The sequence below is a fragment of the Drosophila ananassae genome, chromosome 3R (assembly GCF_017639315.1).
Source record: "Drosophila ananassae strain 14024-0371.13 chromosome 3R, ASM1763931v2, whole genome shotgun sequence".
NCBI lineage: Eukaryota > Metazoa > Arthropoda > Insecta > Diptera > Drosophilidae > Drosophila > Drosophila ananassae.
The window spans coordinates 21,314,758-21,338,768 of record NC_057930.1 but is presented as its reverse complement, the minus strand read 5'-3'; the positions used below and the strand labels follow the sequence as shown (position 1 = coordinate 21,338,768).

Here is a 24,011-nt window from a genome sequence, read left to right as displayed (position 1 = left end):
GTATATCTCTCGGGCGGATCTGCTTGTTCGGTGCCCCATTGCATATGCATTCATAATTGGGGTAGGAAAATTGATTGTTGCTCTGCGAATCACCTTTTCCAAATTGCATTTCGTTTTTGGAGACGAGGAGAAACAATTTAATGGAATAACAATTTTATAACAACAATGGAATAACAACAATATCAGCAGATTGCATATAGATTGCATTTAACTCGAATGTTTTTGGAGATTGTATTTATTTTTATTTCAGTCTTAAGATGAAAATCTGGCAGGGTCTAGTCAAGGTAAACAAACCAATAACAATATTGTCTCTAAATAGTATTTTTATCCGAAACACTTGTCTTCTATAAATCATCTTCTTTAGTTCGGAGCTCTTTTTGTCGATTTTTAAAATGCTGGAAATTTAAAAATTTTTGAAAACGATTAAAGACTCGAAAATATTCAAAACTCTGGGGCGAAGAAGCAGAACTGCAGCAGTAGAATTTGCAGCAGCAGAGCCGGCGGCAGAGGCGGCACGAGAGATAACTGTGAATGTTCCGAAGAAAAACACGAAGCGAAACGAGCAAATGTGTTGGGGAATGGGGGATCGGTCGCTTGGAGCAACGCCAGTTGCGAGAGGGGTGTTTGGGAGGCGAAGGCAGGAGAACAAAAGCAGGAGCAGTATGGTAAAAAAGAGAGAGCGAGAGCTGCCTGAGTACTATGGAAGCTTTTAAAGAAATTTTAAGGTGAGAAAGGTAATAATTTTAAATAATATTTAGATAAGATTTTATAAATAATAAATATTATATAATTTAGTAATAATTTTTCAATTTATATAACAAATAATATTGTTTTTAAAAATATTACTCATCCGCCTAGTGGCCCCGTTCATCCCACTGTTCAGTGCTAGAAGAGTCGTCTCCCATTTGGGAGAGGAGGGTGTTGTGCGATTGCAAGGAGATTTGCCAGGGTGGCGAGTGGCGAGAGGCGGTGCCACCGATGACGACACAAAAAGCAGAAGCGGCAGCGGCAGCAACAACGTCGACTGCGACGACAACGACAACGGCAACGGCAAGTTGCAATCCAATCGTTCGAGGGCCTCTGGCTCGCTTTTTGGCAGGCCGCACGGCCAGTCGTCAGTCAGTTGGCCAAGAAACTGGTAGCGTCTGGTGTGGCGAGCCAACAAAAGGCTGGCAGCGTGGCCAACACCGGACTTGGACCCGGATCCGGCAATCGCTATCCGGGTCCATGTCCACGTCCACGCTGCGGCTGCCAATTGAGCGGAGTTGAGTTTGAGTTTGTGCTTGAATTTGACGCGTAGCCAGCCAAGAAAAGTGGCCAGCCAACAACAAGGTGACGCAGGATGTGGCCAAAAGCACCAGAAGGGAAGATGCAGACCTACAGCGGATGGAGGTGGAGGTGGAGGAGTGCACTTTTTGGCCACGGTCCGCATTTGATTAGCCAACTCAAACACATCAGGGCCAAGATCAGGGCAGCAAAAAAAACAAACAACCGCAACCTGATGGCCCATTGACAGCTCCCTGTCTCTCTCCGGCACACACCCACACCCGGACACCACTAACACACACACACACACATTCGTCGTATGTAGCATGGATGTGCCACAGTGAAGCCCGGGCAGTAGTGAACACCTGACGCTGTCCAAACTGATACTCGCGTCCGTCTCAATTATACAGCAAATAAGAAGTAAAACAAACAATTAAATAAAAAACGAGTATTGCTTCGCAGCTGACAACAACAGCAACAACAACCAGTTGCTCTGCGGTGTAAAAGTGTGTGTATTCGCGCGCATGTATGTGTGTGTGTGTGAGTGTGTGACGGCGTGGAAACTGACCATCGTTTGGTGCCAAAACAAAAAAGGAGAGAGATCCTGTCCAAAAAGTAACCCTGGCTCGGACCCAAAACAACGGAAACAACAACAGCCATGATTTGGCAAGTCGATTGTTTCATCTGGCCAGGCTTAATGAAAGGACTCGTACTTGTCCTGACCATCAGCACGTCAAGCGAGGCAAACGCCAGCGAAGCCTCAAAGGATAAGCATCTCCAGCACCATCGGAGGGTGACTCCAGAAAATATTTCCCAAAATATTCCAACTGGAGAAACCATTCAAAATACTTGGAATTTTGGAGTACCACCATCAACTCCAAAAACTGCAATTTCGAAGAAAAAAAATACAAAAAAATTTAAAAAAAAAAAATATTCGAAAGCAATTTTCCATCAAAAGGAGCCTTAACAACTACAGCCCCAATTATATAAATAAACCCAAATATTCAGTAATATACTTAGTTCCACAACTATAAACAATAATCGCCTATGATATAACCATAAAATATCCAAAGAAACAATAACTCCACAGATACTATATAGCCCTTTGAAATATGACTCAATAATAGTTGCATAAGCCGTAGAAATATGGTACAAAATAATACGTGAATAACTCAAAGTCAAAAGGGTTATAGCGCAAAACAATTATATTTTATTAATGAACACTTCAAAGCAATATAAATATAATACTGTAAAATAATAAACCGGCTCATGGTGATTTGTGGCAAGGTCAAAGTGGAAGATGCTAAACCATTATCAGGAAAAAAAGTGGAGCCGTGGAGAGCATCTGAACGAGGAAAAGTGCCGGAAAATGGTAAGTAATAAAGGGCAGTGATTTTATAATTTTAATATATAAAAATTTAATTTATAAAAAGAAAATTAACCCAAACTCTCCCACAAAGGGGTCAATAATCCCTTTAACCATCATAGACCGATTAAGGAAACCTTCCACTCCACCCTTTAGATCATCCTTGCCACATGGCGATAATCCCTTACTCTAATCTGTAATATCCGCAAAGGAGGCTTCGAGTGGGAACAGCCTGGCGCCACATAAATAAACCCAAATGCAACACAGAAATGACAACGTTGAATGCGCCATGGGGGGCGTGCCGATCGAAGTACCAACATCCAACATCTAGTCAGTCTTTAGGCCTGGCTAAAAATGCTAAAGAGCTCCACCCACACACACTGAAAGAGGTCCCCCCGAGTCCTGTCACTGTCTGCTTATGGTTCAATGAACACTTGCCAGGAATGGGGCGCTGTCCTACCCAGACAATCCAGTCCTAGCCACCCCCAGTCCATAGTGTTTTTTTTTTCAAAACCTTACCCGCAAGATGAAACGAAAATCATATATCAGAAATTAATCTCATAGACAGATTTATTCTTTTATGGTTGTACAAAAAAACATGCCAGAGTACATTGTACTTTCCACAATTTAATTGCGGGGCCAGTAAGTACTATTATGACCTGGCCTTTTGTAGTTCTCGATTGCATAGTTCTATGTTGGATTTTTGAAATTTTAAATACCAAAATTTATGAGCGTCTGCTCTGGAGAAGAACAACCGCGGGGTCGGGGGAAATCAAAAACTTGTACAACGAGATTTACGATCCATTAAAACAATTAAAAATATTTCCACTCCTCTGTCTCAGTAGTTAATTGGCCAGAAAACCAACCGGGGGTGAGTCAAAAAATTAACACGAAATTTAATTGCCAAGGACTTAGAGCAGGACATCCAGCGGAATTCCCTAATGTTTTCACATTAATTTTCTCTTCGCCTCGTTTGTTACTATTTTTTGCCAATTTTTCGCCCATTTTTTTTCCGCTCCTGGAAATGGACGTTGAAAAGGAATTTGTTGACACCAACAATGTTTCGGACATCCTGGCAAATAATTCTCTTTTTCACGAGAAGACTCTGCCTTCGAATTTTTTTATTATTTCAGCAGGAAATTGGCAACTAAGCCAAGCCAAGTCCAAGGCATTGTGTCCTTTCCTCTTGACTGGCTCCATATGTCCAACAAAAGGTCCTCCCATTGCTTTGGTCACTGCGCTTTATCTTTGTTTCCGCCAGAGATCCGAAATGGGATTCAAATTCCGATTTCGATTTTGCATTTTGGCTGTGAAATAAAAAGGCTTGCAAGATTTATGTCCTGCACTGATTTTATTGATGGCCCAAGGCCCGAGTTTAAAAAATATTTAAACGTCCGCCAAGTCGTGCAATTAAAACTAATTGAATTGCCAAGAGTCTGTCAAAGAACTTTAAATGCTTGTCGATGGCGATTTAAGTTGAACATTAATTCCGGCCCCTTCCGCTTTGTGTCAGTACCAGTTTTGCCGACAGAGGACTGAACATAACTCTCAATGGCCTAGACGGCCCGAAATAAAACAAACAAACAAATAAATCGCCAAATTATGATTTTGGCTACCACTTCCTTCCACCAACTCCCCCTATAAAAAAAATGGCGAAAAAATAAAAATCGCCAAAGAAGAACTTTGTCTGCGGATGGTCCAGTCCAGTAATGATTTACTCTATTTGCATATTTTTGCACTTATAAAAATGCACAAACGATTTTTCATTTTCATTTTTCTTAAAACTTATTAGTGCGGCCAGTCGTTGGAGATGCTTCTTTTTTTTCCATCGCCTTTCTTTTGACTTTTTTATAATGATGGTCACAGGCCTTTGTTATTTATTTGTTATGCATTTGGTCCGCAACTTTGTCCTCCACTGCGTATACGTTATGTGTGTGTGGGTTGGGGTTCGGAGCCAGGGGCTCGGGGCAACTCCTTCATTACGTATACGCCGCATTGTCGCAGTCGCAGTGGCAGTGGCAGTGGCAGTCTGCAATTGGCAGCGCCTATAAGTCTGTGGTGCAGTGGCCAACACTTAACAAATTTTCCATCTTAGAAGGAAATAATGTTTTCTCTTGTAAGATATAGAGTTATGATGCTCTTTCTTTTTTTGGGAGGGTGACTATATAAACTATAACTAGAGTGTGATATTTATGAATCTTTCTAGAATCTTTAGGATATAACTATATACCTATATCTTATTCCGCTTTGTGTCAGACCAAGTATTTAGACCAAGTATAGACCTTATAGAGTATCAAAATTTTCTTTGTTCCTTTATCCATAACCATTTTACCAATATTTTTTAGCCCTTTTCCTTCCGTTTCCGCCTTTTCCTTGGCTGGCTCTCTGCCTGGAAGCCGAGTCCCACGAACATAAACATAAACAAACGCAGCCAGCAGTTGACGGCTTCTTGGCCGGGTGCTGCCAAGATTTTTGGCACCATCGTTGGCAACGCATCCTGTGGAATGCGAGGCGTGGCCAGGGGTCGCGTGTCTGGCGCGTGGATTGAGGCATTGGCACCGAATTTTTGTGCGGGGGGAGGGGGCAGGTGGCACGCCCCTAACTTGGCACTCTCATTATGATTTTAATTGCTGACGCACATTTTTGACGAGTTGCCCAGTTTGCTGGCTAGCTACGTCACCGTTCGGCCGATTGTTGTTGAATTGGCCAAAGAATTCTTGGCCAGACATTCGCCAGCATTTGCCAACAGGTGTCCAATTATCATTATTATTGTATTTATCACCCATACCACTAGGCACTCGAATAAAGCCAAATAATGACGTTTGATTGGCCTTTGGCAAGGCCGTTTGATGTTGGCCAACGCCAAATGTCAACGTCTTGTAAAATTTATTGGCCAATATTCAAGCAATTTATTTTTTGAGTGCTTTTTTCAGCTCTCGATTTTCGTAAAGGCGTCAGTTTTTGGCAGAAAGTTAATATTTGCTGCCTGCCAATTTCCCGGCTAAGGATTGCCGCTTTAGTTTCTTGTTTATCATTTTTGTTTTGATTTAGTCTTTGATTGACTATCAAACTGAAGATTCCATTACTTAAAATTGCTTTTAAGACTGTTCTGCTGCTAAAACAAACAAAGCATTTGAAGCACTTAATTCTGGCAAATAAATCCTCCGAAAAATGTTTTTGCAATTCTTTCAAAATATACACGAAATATGCATAAAGATTGTATGTTTTTCGTTATTTATGTGAAAAATAATACAATTATATGTAGGTGGACAAGAAACAGATTGTGGGTTCATGGAAAGAACAAAGAGTTATGTGATCAGGACTTATGTAATCGGTGCTAGTCGTTCCCTAACCCAGTTCAACCTAATTAAGGCGCCACACTCGATGAATATAATGCAGGGTAACTGCATCTCAAGGTTCATTTGTTTACCATTAAACACACGGACACACTGCGCCCCAGGAACGTGCAAATTAAGAAAATTCTAATTAAAACTAAGAAAAACTAACACTAATTACACTGTGCCGTCGCCCTATAGACAGACACCAAGCAACACAGGCAGATGGAACAGCGAAGCGAACCACACACACCAAAAAAACATACATTTAGGATGAGGCAACTGAAATAGATTAAAACGAAATATACAACAAGATGCATTTGTATCTGTATCTGTATCTGTCCGTATCAGAATCCTTATATATATTTTCAAGTAAAAGTATTAGTTGTTGTCCACAAAAATAGACGCTGCGGCGACGCTTTCAACGCGTCTTTGCCCGCGTCAATTGCGCGTCATCGCGCATCTCAAAAGATCCAAGAACACATAGACAACCAGCCTGAATACTATTTATACATATATATATTATGTACTATATAGTATACGCTGTGGTATATAGGCCCCCTTTAATTTTGGTAGAAAGGGGAGGTCTACAGCCATACATATGTACATAAGGGCAAGACGACAATTCTGCGCAGTTTTTCGGTCTCGGGCTTTTCGATTCTCGGTCTTGACGTTTTTATCGCTTTTTGCGCCTTTCGCCTTCGTCTTCGATCTTTTGGCGGGCCGCGCGTCAAGTGTGTCCGAAAATAGCAAGGTAAATGAAAAATTCAACACGGCAAAATCGAGGCAATATCAGCCACTACCACCAAACCAGAGAAAATTCAAACAACACACCGAAAGAAAAAAAATATAGATAGACAAGGAAAAGTTTTGAGGCAACCGAAATGCCGACTTTTAGCTTCTAGAACAAATAAATAAAAGCGATTTAGCTCCCTCGGAAAAATCATTGTGAAAACACCAACCAACAAAAATTTAAGGAAAGATCAGAAACAGTCCCAAAATCAGTGGCAGAATTATTGGACAGCGAAATTTGTTTAAAACGTCAAAGACTTTTGCGCTCCTTGCCATTTTTATGCCCCAAACGTCTCTATAATCTATATAGAAATTTTCTTTATTAATTCGTACAGCCTGCCTCCTATGTTATAATAGAGATTTATCTCGGCCATAAAATCTGCTAAAATGCATACATATTATATAGGCGTATTAAGTTTAATGATCATTCTTTTGGTTAGTTGGTTGGAATTTAAATTGAGCCAAATTATCAAGACTGAAATGGGTACTGAGGCTAAGAGAAGGCTGACTCTGTGAGATCATCTGCAATGAGCTCATGTGATGGTAATTTTATTAGAATTATTATTGTAAAAGTATAGGTGCGATTTCCCTGAATTTGTTCTTCAATTTTCCTAAAGACTTTTCCTATTTTCTTAACTTACATAAGACCACTTCAAAGCCATCACTCATTTGACACTTTTTCGAATTTTCGCCCATGTCCCAGAATGAATAATGGATGGGGCTGTTCATAGGGGAATTATTTATCATAATTTGCCAATGTTGGCCGGGACTTGGGTCATAAATTGACCAAGAAAGTGGAAGCAGCTGTGTCATAGGCAATTAAAAGCAAGTGTTGTCGGTTCTCATCCTGTAAGTATCTTTGAACTCTTTATGGGATATTTCTGGACCAGTTCCTTTTTCCGTAATTCACATAAATCTAACACGTGCGTGTGAAATTAGAGGAATAGTCTGTGGGAAGGGATGTTGAATCGTCTGGAATGAATAATATTTGTGGGGTGCCGCCAATTGGCAGCTGTTCAATAGCACAGTTCCTGACCTAACTCAATGGGAAGAACTCTCCCGAAGTCATTCAGCCGAGGAAGAGAAACTAAATGGGGGGCGCAGAAATCTGAAATATATATCGGTTTATTCTGCCAAAAGATCGGGGCAGACGGCGTGTCTGCTTCGTATCTTGGAGGAAACTTATTGGCAAAACTCCATGATCATAAATTATGTCGACTTCATTTGTTTACGCATCGGCCGGCAGGTGGCGCTTTAATTACATGACAGCATCGTTCTCGGAATTCCCGGCATTAGGGGGAATCCCCCTTTGAGAATCCCATCGAGCCGCTTGCCAAGATTCCGCATTACGCAATAAAGTTCATTGCCATCCCGTCGCATCTCTCAGATGCTCTCTTTTTCTTTCACATCATTTTTTTTGTTTCGCTGTAGATTTTGTTTGTTTTTTTGGAAACGAGCGTGAGAAAAAATTTCTAGGCAAGATTTTGGCAAGCTACCATCTTGGCAGAGGCCCATTACCCATTCCACCACTGTGGCACAGTGGCCCAGGTCTATAAAAATGCAAGATAAGAATAGATAATGGATGGAGGCGGTGGGAGTTGGCGCTAAAAAAAGAAGTCATAAAAGATATTTTTTCATAAATGAAATTCTGGTCAAGAACGGAACGATCGAAAGATTTTAAAGATCAAAAATTATAGTATCTAAAATACTAAATGATTTTTAATAAAGCAGACTTTGGGATTAGGTTAAACTCTTATACATATGTATATATCCTAGAAAAATATAAAACCTTCCCTGCAACAAAGTACCAATACATATTACCAACCCGATTCTGGCAGAAAACTAATATGTACTCCTCTAAAATTCCCTCGTTGCAGCAACTAATGGCCTAAAGGAAGCCTCGTTGGCCAATTGAGGAGGAGAACCTGAAAAGTCGAGCCGAATTGCCGTTGCAACCGCCGAAGGCCTTACCAACCAATGGCGACGCACAGCGGCAACGAAGCCCGGCCAGATGGAAGGGGTATTACCGGGAAACGGATTTGAGCAAAGCGCCCAAGCAAGCTTTGCAGCTAGGAATGCAATTCTTGGCAACGTGACAAGCAGCCCCGCAAGGAGTCCACTCACACACACAATCCAGCAAACGAAGTTTTCCGCTTGGCTCACACGTCGTATGAGTAATATATCCCGTATACGCCTGTTGGCCGGGCAGAAAATTTTCAACAACAGTTTGTGTGTGTTTGTGGGCCGAAGGGTTGCCGAAAGGAGTGTTGCCAACTGCATTCTCGGCTGCCGGCTATATAGTTTGCGCAACTCCTGACCCGAAGATGCCACCGTTCCTCCGTCAACGACGAGTCCTTTGCAGGCAGCGCATTGGCTGCAGGACGACCGGCGACAGAACGACCAATCACCAATCGCAAGTGGGCTTGTGCGCACTATCCCGGCCGCATGGCACTGTGTCCAGGACCTTGGCCACATACCTTGAGCTTGTTGTCAACTTTTAAATATTTACAAATGCAGTCTCCATAATTAGTAGTAGTCGTAAATAGCCGTAATTCACTTGACCAATGCCTATAGTCCCCGGAACAACATCTACACGGGGTTCTGTCACGTTATTTTATCTAAAGTACACTTAGTTTCAAGCGGAAACTATATAAGGATGATTTCAGAAATGCATAAGAGAAAAAGGAATAAAAAACTGTAAAGCTTCAGAGCCGCACACCAAAAAAGCAATTTGTTTTATTTTCAAAAGGACTTTAATATTTTTCAGGACATCCCACAGGTAACGTAAACATTGAACACAAGCGTAAAATATTTTTTTTAATTATATTAGTTGGGCTATAAAGGTAAATAGATAAATCAAAGTCAAGATGTAGAAGCTAGCAGTCGTCATCCGGATCGTGGGGAAGGTAAGGAAACTTAAACACCGTATTTTTGGCATTATCGCTGCGCCACTTCAGGTGTTTGGCGATCAAAAAGGACTGAATAGCAGCCACTGCCAAATTGACCGCCAAAAGGCTATAATTTTTGGGTGTAATGACAACGGACCATCTTGACCAAATCAGTCCAGTCAGGGCTAAAATACCGCATTGATTTATGGAGATCAAGTGCGCTGGACGATTAATTGTATCGCCCAATCCGGCTAGTACCAATGTCTGGATAAAGATTCCACTTGTTATTTACTCAAAAACTATGTGTTTGTTTAAGTACTTACCCATTTAAAGAGGGGCGCCCAAAAAAACACAGTCTTGGGCCCTAAGTAAAGGGCAATAGTAACAAAATCCTACAATAATCCCGCATACAAACCTGCAGGTGATTGCCAAAGGGGCTGCACTGCTTGCGGCATTACTTTATCGCCTACAGCGACTGCGGCATTATACAGTTTTGACAGAGGACCCGTTCCCTTCGACATCCTTCCACAATAGGATATTCGTTAAATTAAAAATAAAAACTTAGATTTTGAGAAAGTACACACGGCCAAATGATTACCCAACTAATCTGACACACATTTCCCTACCACATTGATTAAAAAATATGTCACATGAGATTTAAAGCACATTATTATTTATTAGTCTAGACATAAAAACTTCTAAAAATTTAGATGGGTCTTAAAATATACATAAGTATAAACGCTGCAAAATTCCAGGAGCCTAGTAGTCACCAGCAATCATCCGGATTGCGTGTATGGTAAGGATACCTAAAAACGATGTTCCCAGCATTCTGGCTGCGCCATCTAAGATGTTTCAGAATCAAATAGGACTGAACTGTGGCCACTGTCAAATTGACTGCCAAGAGATTATAGTTTTTAGGTATGATCACCATTGCAAACCGTGAATAAATCAAACCAGTTACGGCCAAAACAGTACTTTGGTTTAAAGAAATCAATTGCGGTGGGCGGTTTATAACATCACCCAGTCCCGCTGCAACCAATAACTGAAATAATTCCCTTATTTATTAGTTAGAAAGCTTAGTTACCGCTTGTGAACATACCCATTTAAAAGATGGTCCCCAAAAGAATACCGTCTTTGGGCCTAAGTAGACAAAAACGTAACTACAAGATTAAACAGCCTGACTCACCTACCTGCTGGTGACTGCCAAAGTGGCTGCAATGCATTCGGTACAAATTTATCAACTGAATTGACAATGGCATTATACAGCTTTGACAAAGGCCCAGTGCCCCTCGACATCCTTCCACATTTACGGGAAGGGTCCCTTTTAGGGTACTTACAAAATAGGAAAGCCTAGAAACAGTATTCAAAGCTAACTTGATAAAAGATATAATAGATATAAAGTCTAAAAAAAAAATAACAAAAAAGAAATAAATATTTGTTTCAAATTTAAATTGCGCGGCAGTTATTTATCGATAAATATTTCAGCGCTTTCCAATACTAGTTGGTGACTCTTTATTTTGAATGTATTTGCTTTTATTTTGAAATAAAATTGAAATAGAAATAGAAAATTGTAATAAAATCTCGCATATATAAACGTTTTGTTCAATAAATGGAAATATTATCGATATAAAAAGTAATCGATAAGAAATAGCTATAAAATGGCTATAGCGACAGCACCTGCCAGAATCAAAACAACAGAAGTCCAACTTTTGCACGTAAACAAAAGTATTTAATCTTAAGTTCCATGGCTGTCTATTTTCTACCATGGATGACGGCGAGCTGATTAAATTGATCGAGAACCATCCGATCCTGTACGACAAGGACTGCGCCAGAAGTGTGAAAAATGCGGCAGAAAAAGACTCCGCTTGGAAATCCATTTCACAGAAAATGGGCGCCTCCGAACGTGCCTGCATCACTCGATGGAAAAGCATCCGCGATCGGTTCGGCAAGGAATTCCGTCGCTTCCAGGAGCGTCCGGACGAACCCACCTATTGGGACATGTTTCCGCGGTTGCTGTTTTTAAAGGACCACTACAAGCAGGGAATGGCGCGCAACGAGAGCCTGGACGGGATGCGTTTTGAGCCACGAGAGCGGAAAAAGCGGCACAAACCTGAGGCGGAATCGGAGAAACGGCGGCGGGAGGAAGAGGAGGAGGACTGCCAGGATGATCTACTCAACGAACAGCTCATCCAGCTGGTGAAAATGCATCCTGTTCTGTACGATCGCCACAAGATACGAGTCTCCAAGAATCTCACGGCTAAGAATGAGGCCTGGAGGGAAATATCGGAAAACCTTAATGTCTCGGGCAAGTCTTTAAACCAGTGTTTGCATATTTCTATAAAAAATAAAATATTAAATTGCATGGTAGTTTATTTCTCTGACATTTTAGATCAACAGAGCTTTATATTTTATTCTTCGTGCTTAATTTGCAATTCTTTTGGCAACTCATTATTGTCCAGCTGGAGGACAGTCACCCTGTCCGCCTTCACCTCAATGTCTCCAGTAAGCATCTTTGGATTTAGGGTAGATGGTGGACGCCCAAAGACAGTGCCTTCTACAAGCAAAAGCGTATCGACGGGAACATCGTTCCCAACATAGTCCTCCAATCCCTTTGTTTTGGGCATTACAATAACCTGAGTCTTCCCATAGGCATCTTTAAGGATAAAGAACTTGTTCATTCGCTGGAAGGCCAGCCATCCACAGATCACTACGTTTTGGTTAACTTCATTGAAGCTTAGTTCCCCGCAATGATGCGTACGACCGGCGAATCGATTGATGTCCGGGACCTTGACACGCGGCTCGTTGAAAGCAGCATTTTCCCCATTGCCGTCCGATCCGTCCTCGAACACCTGTTGCTTTATATTTGATTTTATGGGACCCTCGTAGGGTTCATACGGGTTTATGACTTTGGCGCTTGTCACACACACTTCTATTTCGCCAGTGACGTATTTCTAGAAAAGGATGTTTATCATATCTTCATAATCTCAAGGAGTTCGGTGTCCACTCACCAAATTGACGTTGACCGGGGGGCGGCTAACCACTTTACCAACAATCTGGAAAACGCTCTGCATTTGGGCTGAAGTAAAAACGCTCATAATCTGCCAAATAATTTACAAATATTAGTCCAAAAATTCGAGAATATTTTTGATTAACTCACAGACACATCATCAACCGTTAGTTGGGTTTGGCCATGCCCATCCTTGAGTTGCAAGAACTTGTTACTCTTAATGAATGGAATCCATCCCACAAGGGTCACCGTTGTGCCCACATCATCGCGCCTTAGGTCTCCGCAAGTTAAGTCGCGATTCTCAAAGTACTTCTGCACACTGTCAGACTCTTAAAGGCAGTAGAAAAATGTCAAAACTCAGAAACTTAAAAGCAATCTACATTCTTCTTACGAGACATTTTTTTCTCGACATTAGTAACACGACTTTTAGCCATTTCCATATAGGCTCGCTTGTCGCCAGCACGTTTGCTCCCGGGCAGGAATTGAATGCCCCCAATCTCCTGGACCTCCACCTCAATGTCTCCCGTGGACATGGTTGGATTGCGTGAGTTCTGCGGACGGAGCATAACTTGGCCCATTATGGTTAGGTTTACGTTGCTTGGCATGTTCCGAATGCGACGTGCAATCCGGGGGTACTTGTCCTCGAGAATCACCAGTTGGCAGGAGCCTCCGCTACGATCACGTAGCTCCGCAAAGCGAGTGACTGACTTTTTAGTTAACTTGCCAGTTAGTTCCACAAACTGGCCGTTGTGCTCGCTCCGCAAATCGCCACAATTCTGTGGCAAGCTCATCGATGGTGTCGACCCGTTCAAGGTGAAACCCGCGGCCACCGTACTCAATAGTTGCAATAAGTCGTTCGACATGTTTGCTTCTTTTCCAAAGTAACTGTCGCTTTTGGAGGTAGAATAATTCATGTCTCTTTTTATTAACGAAAATTCAGACAAAACGAAAAAAAAACTCGATGTAAAGTCTGCCTGCTAAGCACAAGGAAATCAAACTGAATGAAATATTAAGCTCCGACGATTGAATGACAGATTTCATGAAAACCAAAGCCTACTACGGGGTATACCTTTTTTTGTGTCATGCTACAATTCAAGCGAGTGTGGTAGAGTTTACTTTTATTTCCAACTTTTATCTCCAAGGCGCTGAAAATCCATCATTGAAAGCGAGACCGCTCTTGAGCTATATTCACCACGATGATTATTATAATAATATTTAGAAAATTACTGAATCTGTATTTCCCCTTAATCCATCTTTATTCCACAGAAGAACTTTGTTACAATCGCTGGAAAAAACTCCGAGATCGCTTCGCCCGGGAATATCGAAACCAGCAGATCCACCAGAATAAGCCAATAACTTGGCGGTACTTCAACGAGCTGCTCTTCCTGGGACGGCATTTTCGCAAAGGAGTGCCGATTATTTTGGAAAACATAAAGCGCCGAGGTCGACCGCCAAAGTCCAGCAATCAAACCGTAAATCCTGCCAAGCAGCCACCATCGGAGGGGGTGTCGGGAGGCGAACAGATCTGGGGAGCGGACTATCCCTACAGCACTGACAACGAGGAGCTGGAGGATGACCTGGAGCTGCCCTATGACGATTCCGAGGAAATAGAGATTCTATCCGAAGCAGAGCAGGGGGCTTCCTACGACTTTATCCTTACAGAGTCGGCGCAATCTCAGGACTTGGAGCCTCCACAGCAGCTGCAGGTGACCACCACCACGCCGGCGATGACAGAGGAGATTGTCCACACTCTCGATCGGTCGAATCCGGCCCTTGAAGAAACGTCCTCGATTGTTGAAGAAGCTGGTGTTCCTTCAGCCACATCGGAAAGACTACTTACCACCGTGATAGCCAACATGGAGACAGTGTTGCAACAATCAAGGGAGTTGCAGGCGCAAATTCATCAAGAGCAAAGGGAGCAGCAAAAGCAAGCTACTACACCTGGAATGGGTCTCCTGGCCAAGGCACAAATGCTGCTAGATGGCCTTAGCCCGGAGGAGAGGTCGAATGCCGAACGAAAAATTGTTCAATTCCTTTGTCAGTGCCAGATTAGGGCTCTGGACGGTGAAGAAATCGAGGATGTGATACCTTGCCAGTTACTTAATTGATTTTTAAATTGGTTTATTTTTAGTAATAAGTTTAAAGTGGTTACAGTATTTTAAAGAAATTCGAATTAGTGCGCGCCAAGTTAACTGTTAGACTGTTGCGTCTAACAGCACTTGGATAACAGTGTGGTGTTTAAGCGCCTTTAAAAATGTTTAAATAAAATTACTTTTAAGTAAAAAGGTATATGTACATTAAATGGTTTTAATTAAAATTAGTAAATAAGATTAGATTAATAATAAGAAATTAATTTACATAAAACTAAATTGAATAAGTAAAATAATGTTGATAAAAACAGGAATCCTTGGAAACTTAGAAAATAAGTATGCTGCTTTGTTAAAAGAATTACTATTTTTAGTTTAAACTTTTTATTAAACTTTAGATTTAAGAAAGTATGATCAAAAATGTTACTTTAATAAGTTTACAACTATACTTTTAAGAAAGATATAATTCACAGAAAAATCCATTATCCTTCTCCAGGTAAGTGACTATGTATCTTAATATTGTAGTTTTTTTAAGCCAGGTGAGTTAGACGCTGTGAAAAAAAGAGGCCTGGGGGAGGAAAATACAATCACACCCACGCCGGCACCATTTATTGCAATTAATAACGAACAAATACGAAAAACACACGCACAGACACCAAATGGATAAACAAATCCGTTGCCGTGCATTTGGCGCGGGTCTGAGAGTGGCACAAATTTTTTGAATTTGCTTAGTTGCCGCCTTCGGTTCACTCGGTGCAGTTGCCCAGATACAGATACTCTCGGATACGCGGATGGTCATGGATCCGTTGGCTATTTTATAATAAAAGTGTGCGTCAAAGCGCACACCCGAATTATTAAAATAATAAACGGTTAGCGCTTTTTAAGTGCCTGCGAATGGTTTCTGTTCGGCACGACTCCAATCCCCATCTCTCTGCCCCGTTTAGACATTGTGTTCTTGTTCCCACTCTCGGGGCATAAACTAATTTTGTGTAAATAAACGAAATGGCAGGCCGTTTGAAGTTCTGATTGTGGCGGTTGTTTCGGATTTTCGATTTTTTTATTTCGGATACCCTGCGTGGCATGAATTGATACACGAAAAGCGTGCGCCACGTTGTTGTGACACCTGCAGACTTCACGTTCCGCCTAGCCTCCCACTGCCTCGTCAGTTCGCCCTTTTTGGCCAAGTTCGAGTGCGGGTTTCCATGTGCCTGCGGCTGTCAGTGGTGCCATTAGCTCAATCATCGGTGGTGGAGATGTTGCCTGGTGGATCGCAAGCTGCCATAACCATTATGCCACCGCATTCACCACAGCCATCACCTTGTAGTTGACACTGGGTGGGTACACAGTGAGAAAAATACTTATTTTCTTTATTCTTTTTAGTTGGATAGCTTAAACTACTTTTTAATTAAAGTATTGAGAGTAGGGTCTTAGGGTTCTTGACTATTTCTTTCATTTAAAAATCTTTTATTTTTCTATAAATATACATACATTTTATTAGTGTACTATAAGCTAAAAGTTATGCACATCCATCTATCTCTGGCATATGAAATTTAAATCTCCTATGTAAATGTCACTCCAGCGTTTAAAGTTCAGCAGACCTTTGACCTGACCCCGAAACACCTCCTCAGGCACCAAACCCCCATCTATACATCAATCCTAACCACCCACACCCACATCTACACCCCTCTGGCTGCTCCACAAAATGGGTTGAATCATTTACCGAACTGCCACTTTGTCACATCTTCGGAGGTCGAATCATCAATCACCATGACCATGGCAAAGTCAAATGAGTTCACCCACCACCCGACCACCACCTCATTTCCAACCCAGCGACCATCTCCTTCCTATTTTGCATTTGCACTTGCAATTGTCTGTAAAGAGAATTTGTATAATTGCCAATTGCCACGGATTTACTCGATTGCAGAGCCGAAAGCGAACAATATTCAGCATACGCCGTGTGTGCCAAATTAATTGTAATACATTGCCGCCGCATTGCCAGCAAACCCATACGTATGCTCGTTCAATGTGGCAAATATATACTTTCCCACATATGTATAACAGATATTTTTATATATTTATACATACTCACATATATATATATAGAAAGCAAGACTCGCATAACAATAAATCCAATCCGAACATTTTCGCCGCTTTGCACTTTGGAGCACTGCGAGTTTTCTGTAAAATTGTGTGCGTCTCTGTATTGTTTGCCAGAACATTTCATTGAGTCCCTGTATGTGTCTGTATTACCCCACTTCTCGAGGGCTGTAAAGTTATTTGATTTCTGAATGAGCTACTCAGGCAATTCAGGAATTTCGAGGATCATCGGGGAAATAAGTGTAATGAAAATGGATGAAGTGCCTGGTTGTAGGTCTACAGTTTTAAGGTTTATAAAGTTTATTAAAATATTCTGGCTACACTGTTGTTTAAATTTATTTATTAAGAAGTTTTTACAGGATCCAATTTAAAGGAAACAATTTTATACATAAATAAGTCTAAAAAGCATATTTAATTTGCATATTCAACAAAGTGCTCCATCTTATAAGTCTTCTGACTTATATTTCTTGGAGAACTTCATTTAACGATTTCTTAGGGAATATCTTTCCTGAAATAATATGTATAAAGAAGTTACAGTTTTTGCTATTTTTAATAAAAAATATTATTGAACCAGAATTTTGGTAGCAACCCATGTTCTTGTTACTCCCAAACGTATACGTGATGGGCAAACACTTTTCCGCTTTTCCTGCTTTTCCGTAAATGCAAGTCCTATCGCCTTACTCATTTTTTTTGTAGTTTTTTGGGTAGGCTGCAATGTTGCCGCATTTTTTGTTATGGCCCGTCGGTGTTGTTTGGTGCCTCTTGTAGGTTGCGACATGTTTTGCATGTTGGGCGAAAAGCAAAAATACGAGGCAACGAACAAAAGTTCAAACACTGTTGCAAACAATTTGCAATAAAATTGAATGCACAACAGGGCAACCTGGCAAAAAGCAGGACCAGCAGTAGTACAAAAACTGCAACAACGTTGGCCAAAACTCAATCATGTGGCCAAGAGGGTGGGCCACTAAGTGGCCCTTCTCTGGATCCCTGACCCCGACTCCACCCAGTGCTATTTTTTTTGTTCTACAGCACAACCTTTGTGTGGAGCTTTGAACCTTGGCGCCATTTCGCTGACCGACGCAGTCAGGCGCATAAATTTTCGCTTCGTCTTTTGGCTGGCTAAGAGTAGGCGAACGGGCCAGGAGGAGAACACTGGGAGGCTGCAGTTCAAAAGACTCTCCTGGCAAAAGTTCAGATCAAACTTTCGCCTTATTCTTGCGCTTTTAGTTACGTTTCGGTGCTGGTTCCTATGCTTTCGCCCATCAGGACAGCAATGACCTACAAAAGCATTTAAAATTTACGACTTGGAGGCGATTCTGCCCGGAGATGAATGAAGACAAACTGCAGAATTGGCCCAGGAGCTGGTGACCCCTGGAACAATGTCAGAGATGCCCAGTAATTATGCTAAAAAAAACAAAAGTATTTTTAAAATTAATGATTAAGTTCATCCAACAATGCTTTAAAATGATTATTTAAAGAGACTTTAACCTTTGTGAGCCCTGCGTCCTTGGAGGCACAACAAAGCCTTTAAAATTACCTCTTTGGGAGGCAATGTGTAACCAAGAAACTGTGCATTCCCTAGTGGGATTAATGGCTAAGTAAACAACACGGCTGCTCCTTTCGAGCTGACAGCTTGTTGGGCTATGGGAGTTGGGGGTTTTCCGGCCCTTTGCCGAGCGTGGAAATTTTCACTGCGTGTGTCAAGCTGTTTAATTGCACTTGTGTGCAATTACATTTAAGTTACTGAATGTGGAGGAGTGCACTCGCCTGACAATTAGGCACACGCGCGTGCACAAATGAAAGAGGCGTTGAGCTTCATGGTACTGGGTACTGGGTGCTGGGTGTTGCCTGCCAATTTTAATTAGGTCTGGCTGTGTGAAAACAGTGCGTATGCGCAATCAAATAATGAAGAAAAATTAACAAAATCATCACTCATACGTCATACGTCAGACTGTAGGGAGGTTAGAAGGAATACAATATCTGCATATACATATGTATATTTATATGCCCTATTTATAAATCTCGGGCAGGAGGTCCCGATTTATTTACGTTCATACATTTTTTCACCCTGACTGTTCGAGTTTGGCGGATTGCAATTACTTTGCTATTTTGGCAATGGCTTTTCGCTTTCGCCGTCGCTGCGTCTATGTCTGGCAATAGTGTTGCTATTTTTTTGGCTATATCCCTGCCTCTTACTCGCCCGCCCCTGGCAGTCAGTCAATGGTCCATTGTCTGAGCACGCTTGGCAACGTTTCAAGAACGCGAAATCGAATGCTTCTGCTCATTACTCATACGCAATGTGGCACATAGCGGGAAAGCGAAAGCACAAAGGCAAATAAAAAACTCGAAATAATTACAAAATTAAAGGAATTTATTGGTAAAAATAGTTTCATTTAAAGGAGATTAATTTTAGCAAACATTTTTTAAGTAATTTTAAACATTGTTGGGTTGAGTTTAAAAGGTAAATGCTGGCAAAATGGTAATCTTCATAAAAAGTTAAATAAATAATTTATCAAACAATGGTAATCAGGAATTCTATTTCTAGAAGATGAAAATTAATCCCAAAGTAGACACTCTTGTACAAAATATTTTAAATTGCGTAAACACATTCGAATTAGATTTATGCATAATTATCCCCAGCATCCATTGTTGTCCAAATTGAGAGCAGAAATTCTGTGAATTAATAATTATTGAAAATGAACATAAATAAGCGAATCGAATGCCGGGTGCCAAGGCTTGTAACGGAGGAAGCTGCAAAAGTTAATTATGCGCAAAGTGAAACCAAATGTTTTGGCTCAAACAGCATTCGCCGCGAATGTCGAAAGCAAATTGAATGTAAACTGAGAAATATGAAATACGATGAGCACTTTCTGGCCGGAGGAGAGAGGCTGGGGGCCGGCCATCCATTTAATGGCCAACTGTCCATTCTGGCAACAAACGCATAGCTCAGAGAACATGCTATACAAAATAGAGAATACATAAATCTATAGCTAGATGCTGTCTGGCTGATATAAAATATATCACAAAAGCATTTCAAGTACTCTGACAAAGGCGCTAAAAGCAAATGGATACAAGCATGTGCACATAAAAATAAATTAATCAATTTGTAGACAACAAAAGCCAAAAAAAAAAAAACAAAAATGGGGAGAAAATCAAACAAAAAATATGTGTGCATTTTATTGCAAAACTTTTTTTTATGGAGACAGGCAATGAACTTGACGTGTTTCTTTTTCTTAATTTAATGTTTACAGTTCAAACAGGGGCAGTTTATTTATGACAAAGCCAGGACAATGGTCAACAAATCACAAAAAGCCGGAAACACAAAATAATAGCCTCATCTAGCATATGAATACGAATCCAAACATATTCTTCTTTGTGGAAAGCCAATATTGTAGTTCTTTGAAAATATTTCAAGAAGCCAGCCAATAGCAAAGAATTCCTTTTGGCACTCAGCGTATGCGCCGTGGTCAAGGCGAAGATTATTATTATTGAATCTTTTATAATGCAATGCCCAGCTCATACACCTATTCATACATTATATATATAAGAGATAGGAGGAATAAAAATACGTAGGAATGTATGTGTTTGTGTGTGGAAACTCGAGTTGCAAAATTTTATGGCATGAACAGTTTCAATGGGGCAACCAGCGCCAAAAAAATGTATTTTTCGAGTGCGAGCCGCATTCGAGCACTTCACCCAGGCGAGGGGCGGGCAAGGTTGGCCAGGGGGCGTGGCACTCGAGAAGCGGCGCGCGAATTTGTTGCCAACTTTCTGGGCATCTCTGCGGACTGCGCTAATGCCCCTGGCTCACTAATTCACCGTCGCCGTTGGTCGTTCTCAACATTTTACATATTTGCCGATTCTTTGGCCATTTGGCAGATTTATTATATTTATTTCATCTATGTGTCTAGGTGCGGAAAGATGTTTCAAATCATTTTCGTTAAATACACGTATTTTTCAAATTTATTTTTAAGATATATGAAAAATATAAACACTCGATTAGGGGCAGTGTTTTATACAAATATGAAAGACTTCAAGAGTTTCAAAGAAAATGATTGAAAAAAAAAGTCTTAATAGGAAAATTATAATATGCTTTAGATATTATTTTTATAAATTAACTAAAATTAGAACAATAAACATTTTTTGCCTCAAAAAGACTACATTTTTTGACTAATTTCTTTCGCATAAAATCTATACTTAACTCTTCCCATCACTCACATCATTTTCTGCTATAAAAAAATCTTGTATTTTGTTTACCTTTTAGGAGACCATTTAATACGCACGGTAATCGACTGTGTCTCTGTTTATTCAGGTATCTATGTTTAGCGTCCGTTCACGGCTAAGATCCCTCGTGATATTTTTCAATGAGCACACGACACAGAATATAATGATGCCACCAACAGACAGTCTGAGCATTGAACGTCTCTTTGGCTTTCCTATTTGGCTTGTGGCTTTCTGAAATATTTATGATCCCCAGCCGCATAATTATGACTTATACTCTTTTAATCTTCGGACAGCGACGCATGCGAGCAACGTGGCGTATACGCAACGTGGACTTTGAGTGAGTGAGTCGAGCATATGTGCCATTAATTTGCAAGTAATTAAAATGCCTTCAAATTACTGCAATCCAAATACAAACAAACCGCAAATAGCTTATGCTGAATGCAGCCCAATTTTCATTTAGTTTGCCATTCGTCGTCTGCCAAAATGAAGAAAAGCTAAGAAAATAAAACAAAAAATAAATGTATTTCTCAGGCTTGCGCTCTGTTGTGTCAATTGCGTCATGCACTGCACATTGTGTGGCACGGTTTGTGCCAAGTTTTCAAATATAAATAAAAGACACATGTACATGTAGATATGTATGGTGAGTTGGCTTTGGCAATCACCAGCGGCGGCAGAAGGCGGCAGCAATTAATGAAAAATAAAATGTAATTATACTGCCCGTTTAAAAATAATCGATTTAATTAAATTCAAAATAATTGCATTGCCGGGCTAATTGAAAAGCACAAAGCAATGGCCTGGCGCCGTTGGATAATCAGCTACTTAATGCCGAATGTGCTCTCAAGCATTTGGCAGTAATTACTCGCTAGAAAAATGTCATAATTAGCAGAAAGGCAAAATAGGATAAAGGAAAGCCAAACAAAAAAGGCAAAAGTAAGCTTGAGTTAAATCATATTACAGAGGGAGTTACTGTTTAAATACTTATACTTTAAAGAGAAACATAAATTGTAAGCCTCCTTTGTCTTATTAGGTTTAAATTTTAGCTTAAAACCCTATCTAACATCTTTTAAAAAAGGCAATTTATTCCCCACAACAGTACGTGCTTAAAATATAGACTAAGGGTTGACTTTTAAAACCTAATATTTAAAGACAAAAGACAAAGACAATATGGATATTAAGAACTCTTTGAAGACTCCCATTAGAAGTAACCCGCCAACTTCCTGAATCCCATAAAACCGGGGATGTGCTGCGTGACTTGGCTGCTGTAATGATTCCCGTGCCAGTATTTCAGCTAACTTGGCTAAAGACTTCCCGCTGAGTGTTAATTACCTAAGAAAGCCAACCAGCCAAGTCACGAGAGGGAGGAGGATAAAAGAAGAGGGCGGTAGGTGGTGGGCAGTGGGCGGTCGGTGGCGGAAATGCATCGACGAGGACGACAACGAATACATTTCATGGCACATTATTTTTATTAATAATTATTTCACATGCAGACCAGACGGTACCGCTTGTACATCAATTTTACATGAGCAAACAGCTCATCCTTGGGTTGAGGTTGGGTATCGGGTTGGTCTCTGGTCTTTGGTCTTTGGTTTGGGGCTGGTTCTTTGGGTTCCGTCCATGTTCCGGACCATGACAGCAGCCGACGACGTTGACGCAAATCGAAAATGCCAACTGTGCGCTCGGTTTCTTGCGGTGCGATATCATTATTTCATTTCTGTACTTTATTTTCTCTTTTTTTTTGTTCTTTCTGTGGCGACAGACCCATAACTCGCATCCCCACCACACAAACGATGTTTCATATATTTGGGTTCTTTCTGGGGTCCACTGCCACTATTTTAATAAGCCTTCAGGTGCAGCTGCAAATGAGCCATGAATTATTTTCGTTGCAAATACATAGATAATTGTAATTGCGGGTTTCTTTGGCGTTTTTAAAAATAAACTGAAATTTCGTTGGCATTTCACATAAATGGGGAAAGATGGTTGACATTTTATGTAACCAAAGGGTTCTGAGAAGCCAGACACTCGCAACGTGGCCTCGCAATTTGTATTCTAATGAGACTAATCCGACCCTTATCAATAATAATTCAATTCGGTTTGTGCCACTTCCAGGAAAATTTGAATTTTTCCCCGCTTTACCGCTAATGAAAGGAATAAATTATAGCTTTGGCGGCAAGTTATTTTTGGCGATAAGAAGAGTGCTCTCGTCTTTAAATCAACCCAATGTCGCACCAGAAATACATAAGAGATTACACCAGCTCTCAGGGTTTTCTTCTTATTCTAGTCCTTTACACTTTATACTCTGGTAGAGGGTATTGTAAAAAATGCGTAATTTGGGAAGAAGTTTAGAAATCATACATATCGTTAAAAAATGTTGTTCTCAGGTTTTAATGCAGATTGATCGAAATACAATTCGTTTAGGAAAAGATATAGCCGTGGAAAAGATATAGCCATGACTTGGGGCCATTTATTAAAATCCAGCATTTGGCAAGGGGCTCCATCAGAAAAATTGAAAAAATATCGATCGAAAAATTCGTTCTCAGATTTTGATGCAGATTGGTGGAAAATCGAAATAAAAAACGTTTAAGGTATTCCGCTCAAGTATCGGATGCGAATTGGCAAAGATATAGCCATGACTTTGGGCCATATATGAAAATCCAGCATTTGGCAAGGGGCTCCATCAGAAAAATTGAAAAAATATCGATCGAAAAATTCGTTCTCAGGTTTTGATGCAGATTGATGGAAAATCGAAATACAAATCGTTTGAGATATTCCGCTCAAGTATCGGATGAGAATTGGCAAAGATATAGCCATGACTTGGGGCCATATAAGAAAATCCAGCATTTGGCAAGGGGCTCCATCAGAAAAATTGAAAAAATATCGATCGAAAAATTCGTTCTCAGATTTTGATGCAGATTGGTGGAAAATCGAAATACAAAACTTTTAAGGTATTCC

General features: G+C 40.7%; 4 protein-coding genes and 1 long non-coding RNA gene across 5 annotated transcripts; 2 read left to right on the top strand and 3 right to left on the bottom strand.

The window, feature by feature from the left end:
- The first annotated feature begins 826 nt into the window (after positions 1 to 826).
- LOC26515434 lies at positions 827 to 9,443 on the top strand. The gene is made up of 2 exons (XR_001408619.3): positions 827 to 2,638; positions 8,637 to 9,443. It is a non-coding gene; the product is annotated as an uncharacterized LOC26515434 (long non-coding RNA).
- Positions 9,444 to 9,568: 125 nt separating this feature from the next.
- On the bottom strand, positions 9,569 to 10,321 carry LOC6497360 (mitochondrial pyruvate carrier 2). The gene is made up of 3 exons (XM_001962212.4): positions 10,063 to 10,321; positions 9,971 to 10,011; positions 9,569 to 9,911 (listed from the first exon to the last, which is right to left on the bottom strand). Exons 1-3 carry the CDS (start codon positions 10,166 to 10,168, stop codon positions 9,636 to 9,638), a joined length of 423 nt encoding a protein of 140 aa, XP_001962248.2. The 5' UTR covers positions 10,169 to 10,321; the 3' UTR covers positions 9,569 to 9,635.
- Positions 10,299 to 11,033, bottom strand: LOC26514880 (mitochondrial pyruvate carrier 2). Its single transcript, XM_014906898.3, has 3 exons — positions 10,838 to 11,033; positions 10,747 to 10,787; positions 10,299 to 10,689 (listed from the first exon to the last, which is right to left on the bottom strand). The coding sequence occupies exons 1-3, from the start codon at positions 10,941 to 10,943 to the stop codon at positions 10,414 to 10,416; spliced, it is 423 nt and encodes a 140-aa protein (XP_014762384.1). The 5' UTR covers positions 10,944 to 11,033; the 3' UTR covers positions 10,299 to 10,413.
- Positions 11,034 to 11,292: 259 nt separating this feature from the next.
- Positions 11,293 to 15,760, top strand: LOC6498183. Its single transcript, XM_001962213.4, has 2 exons — positions 11,293 to 11,952; positions 13,921 to 15,760. Exons 1-2 carry the CDS (start codon positions 11,412 to 11,414, stop codon positions 14,760 to 14,762), a joined length of 1,383 nt encoding a protein of 460 aa, XP_001962249.1. The 5' UTR covers positions 11,293 to 11,411; the 3' UTR covers positions 14,763 to 15,760.
- LOC6497359 lies at positions 12,000 to 13,643 on the bottom strand. The gene is made up of 4 exons (XM_001962214.4): positions 13,046 to 13,643; positions 12,805 to 12,983; positions 12,656 to 12,745; positions 12,000 to 12,598 (listed from the first exon to the last, which is right to left on the bottom strand). The coding sequence occupies exons 1-4, from the start codon at positions 13,566 to 13,568 to the stop codon at positions 12,056 to 12,058; spliced, it is 1,335 nt and encodes a 444-aa protein (XP_001962250.2). The 5' UTR covers positions 13,569 to 13,643; the 3' UTR covers positions 12,000 to 12,055.
- Positions 15,761 to 24,011: the final 8,251 nt, after the last annotated feature.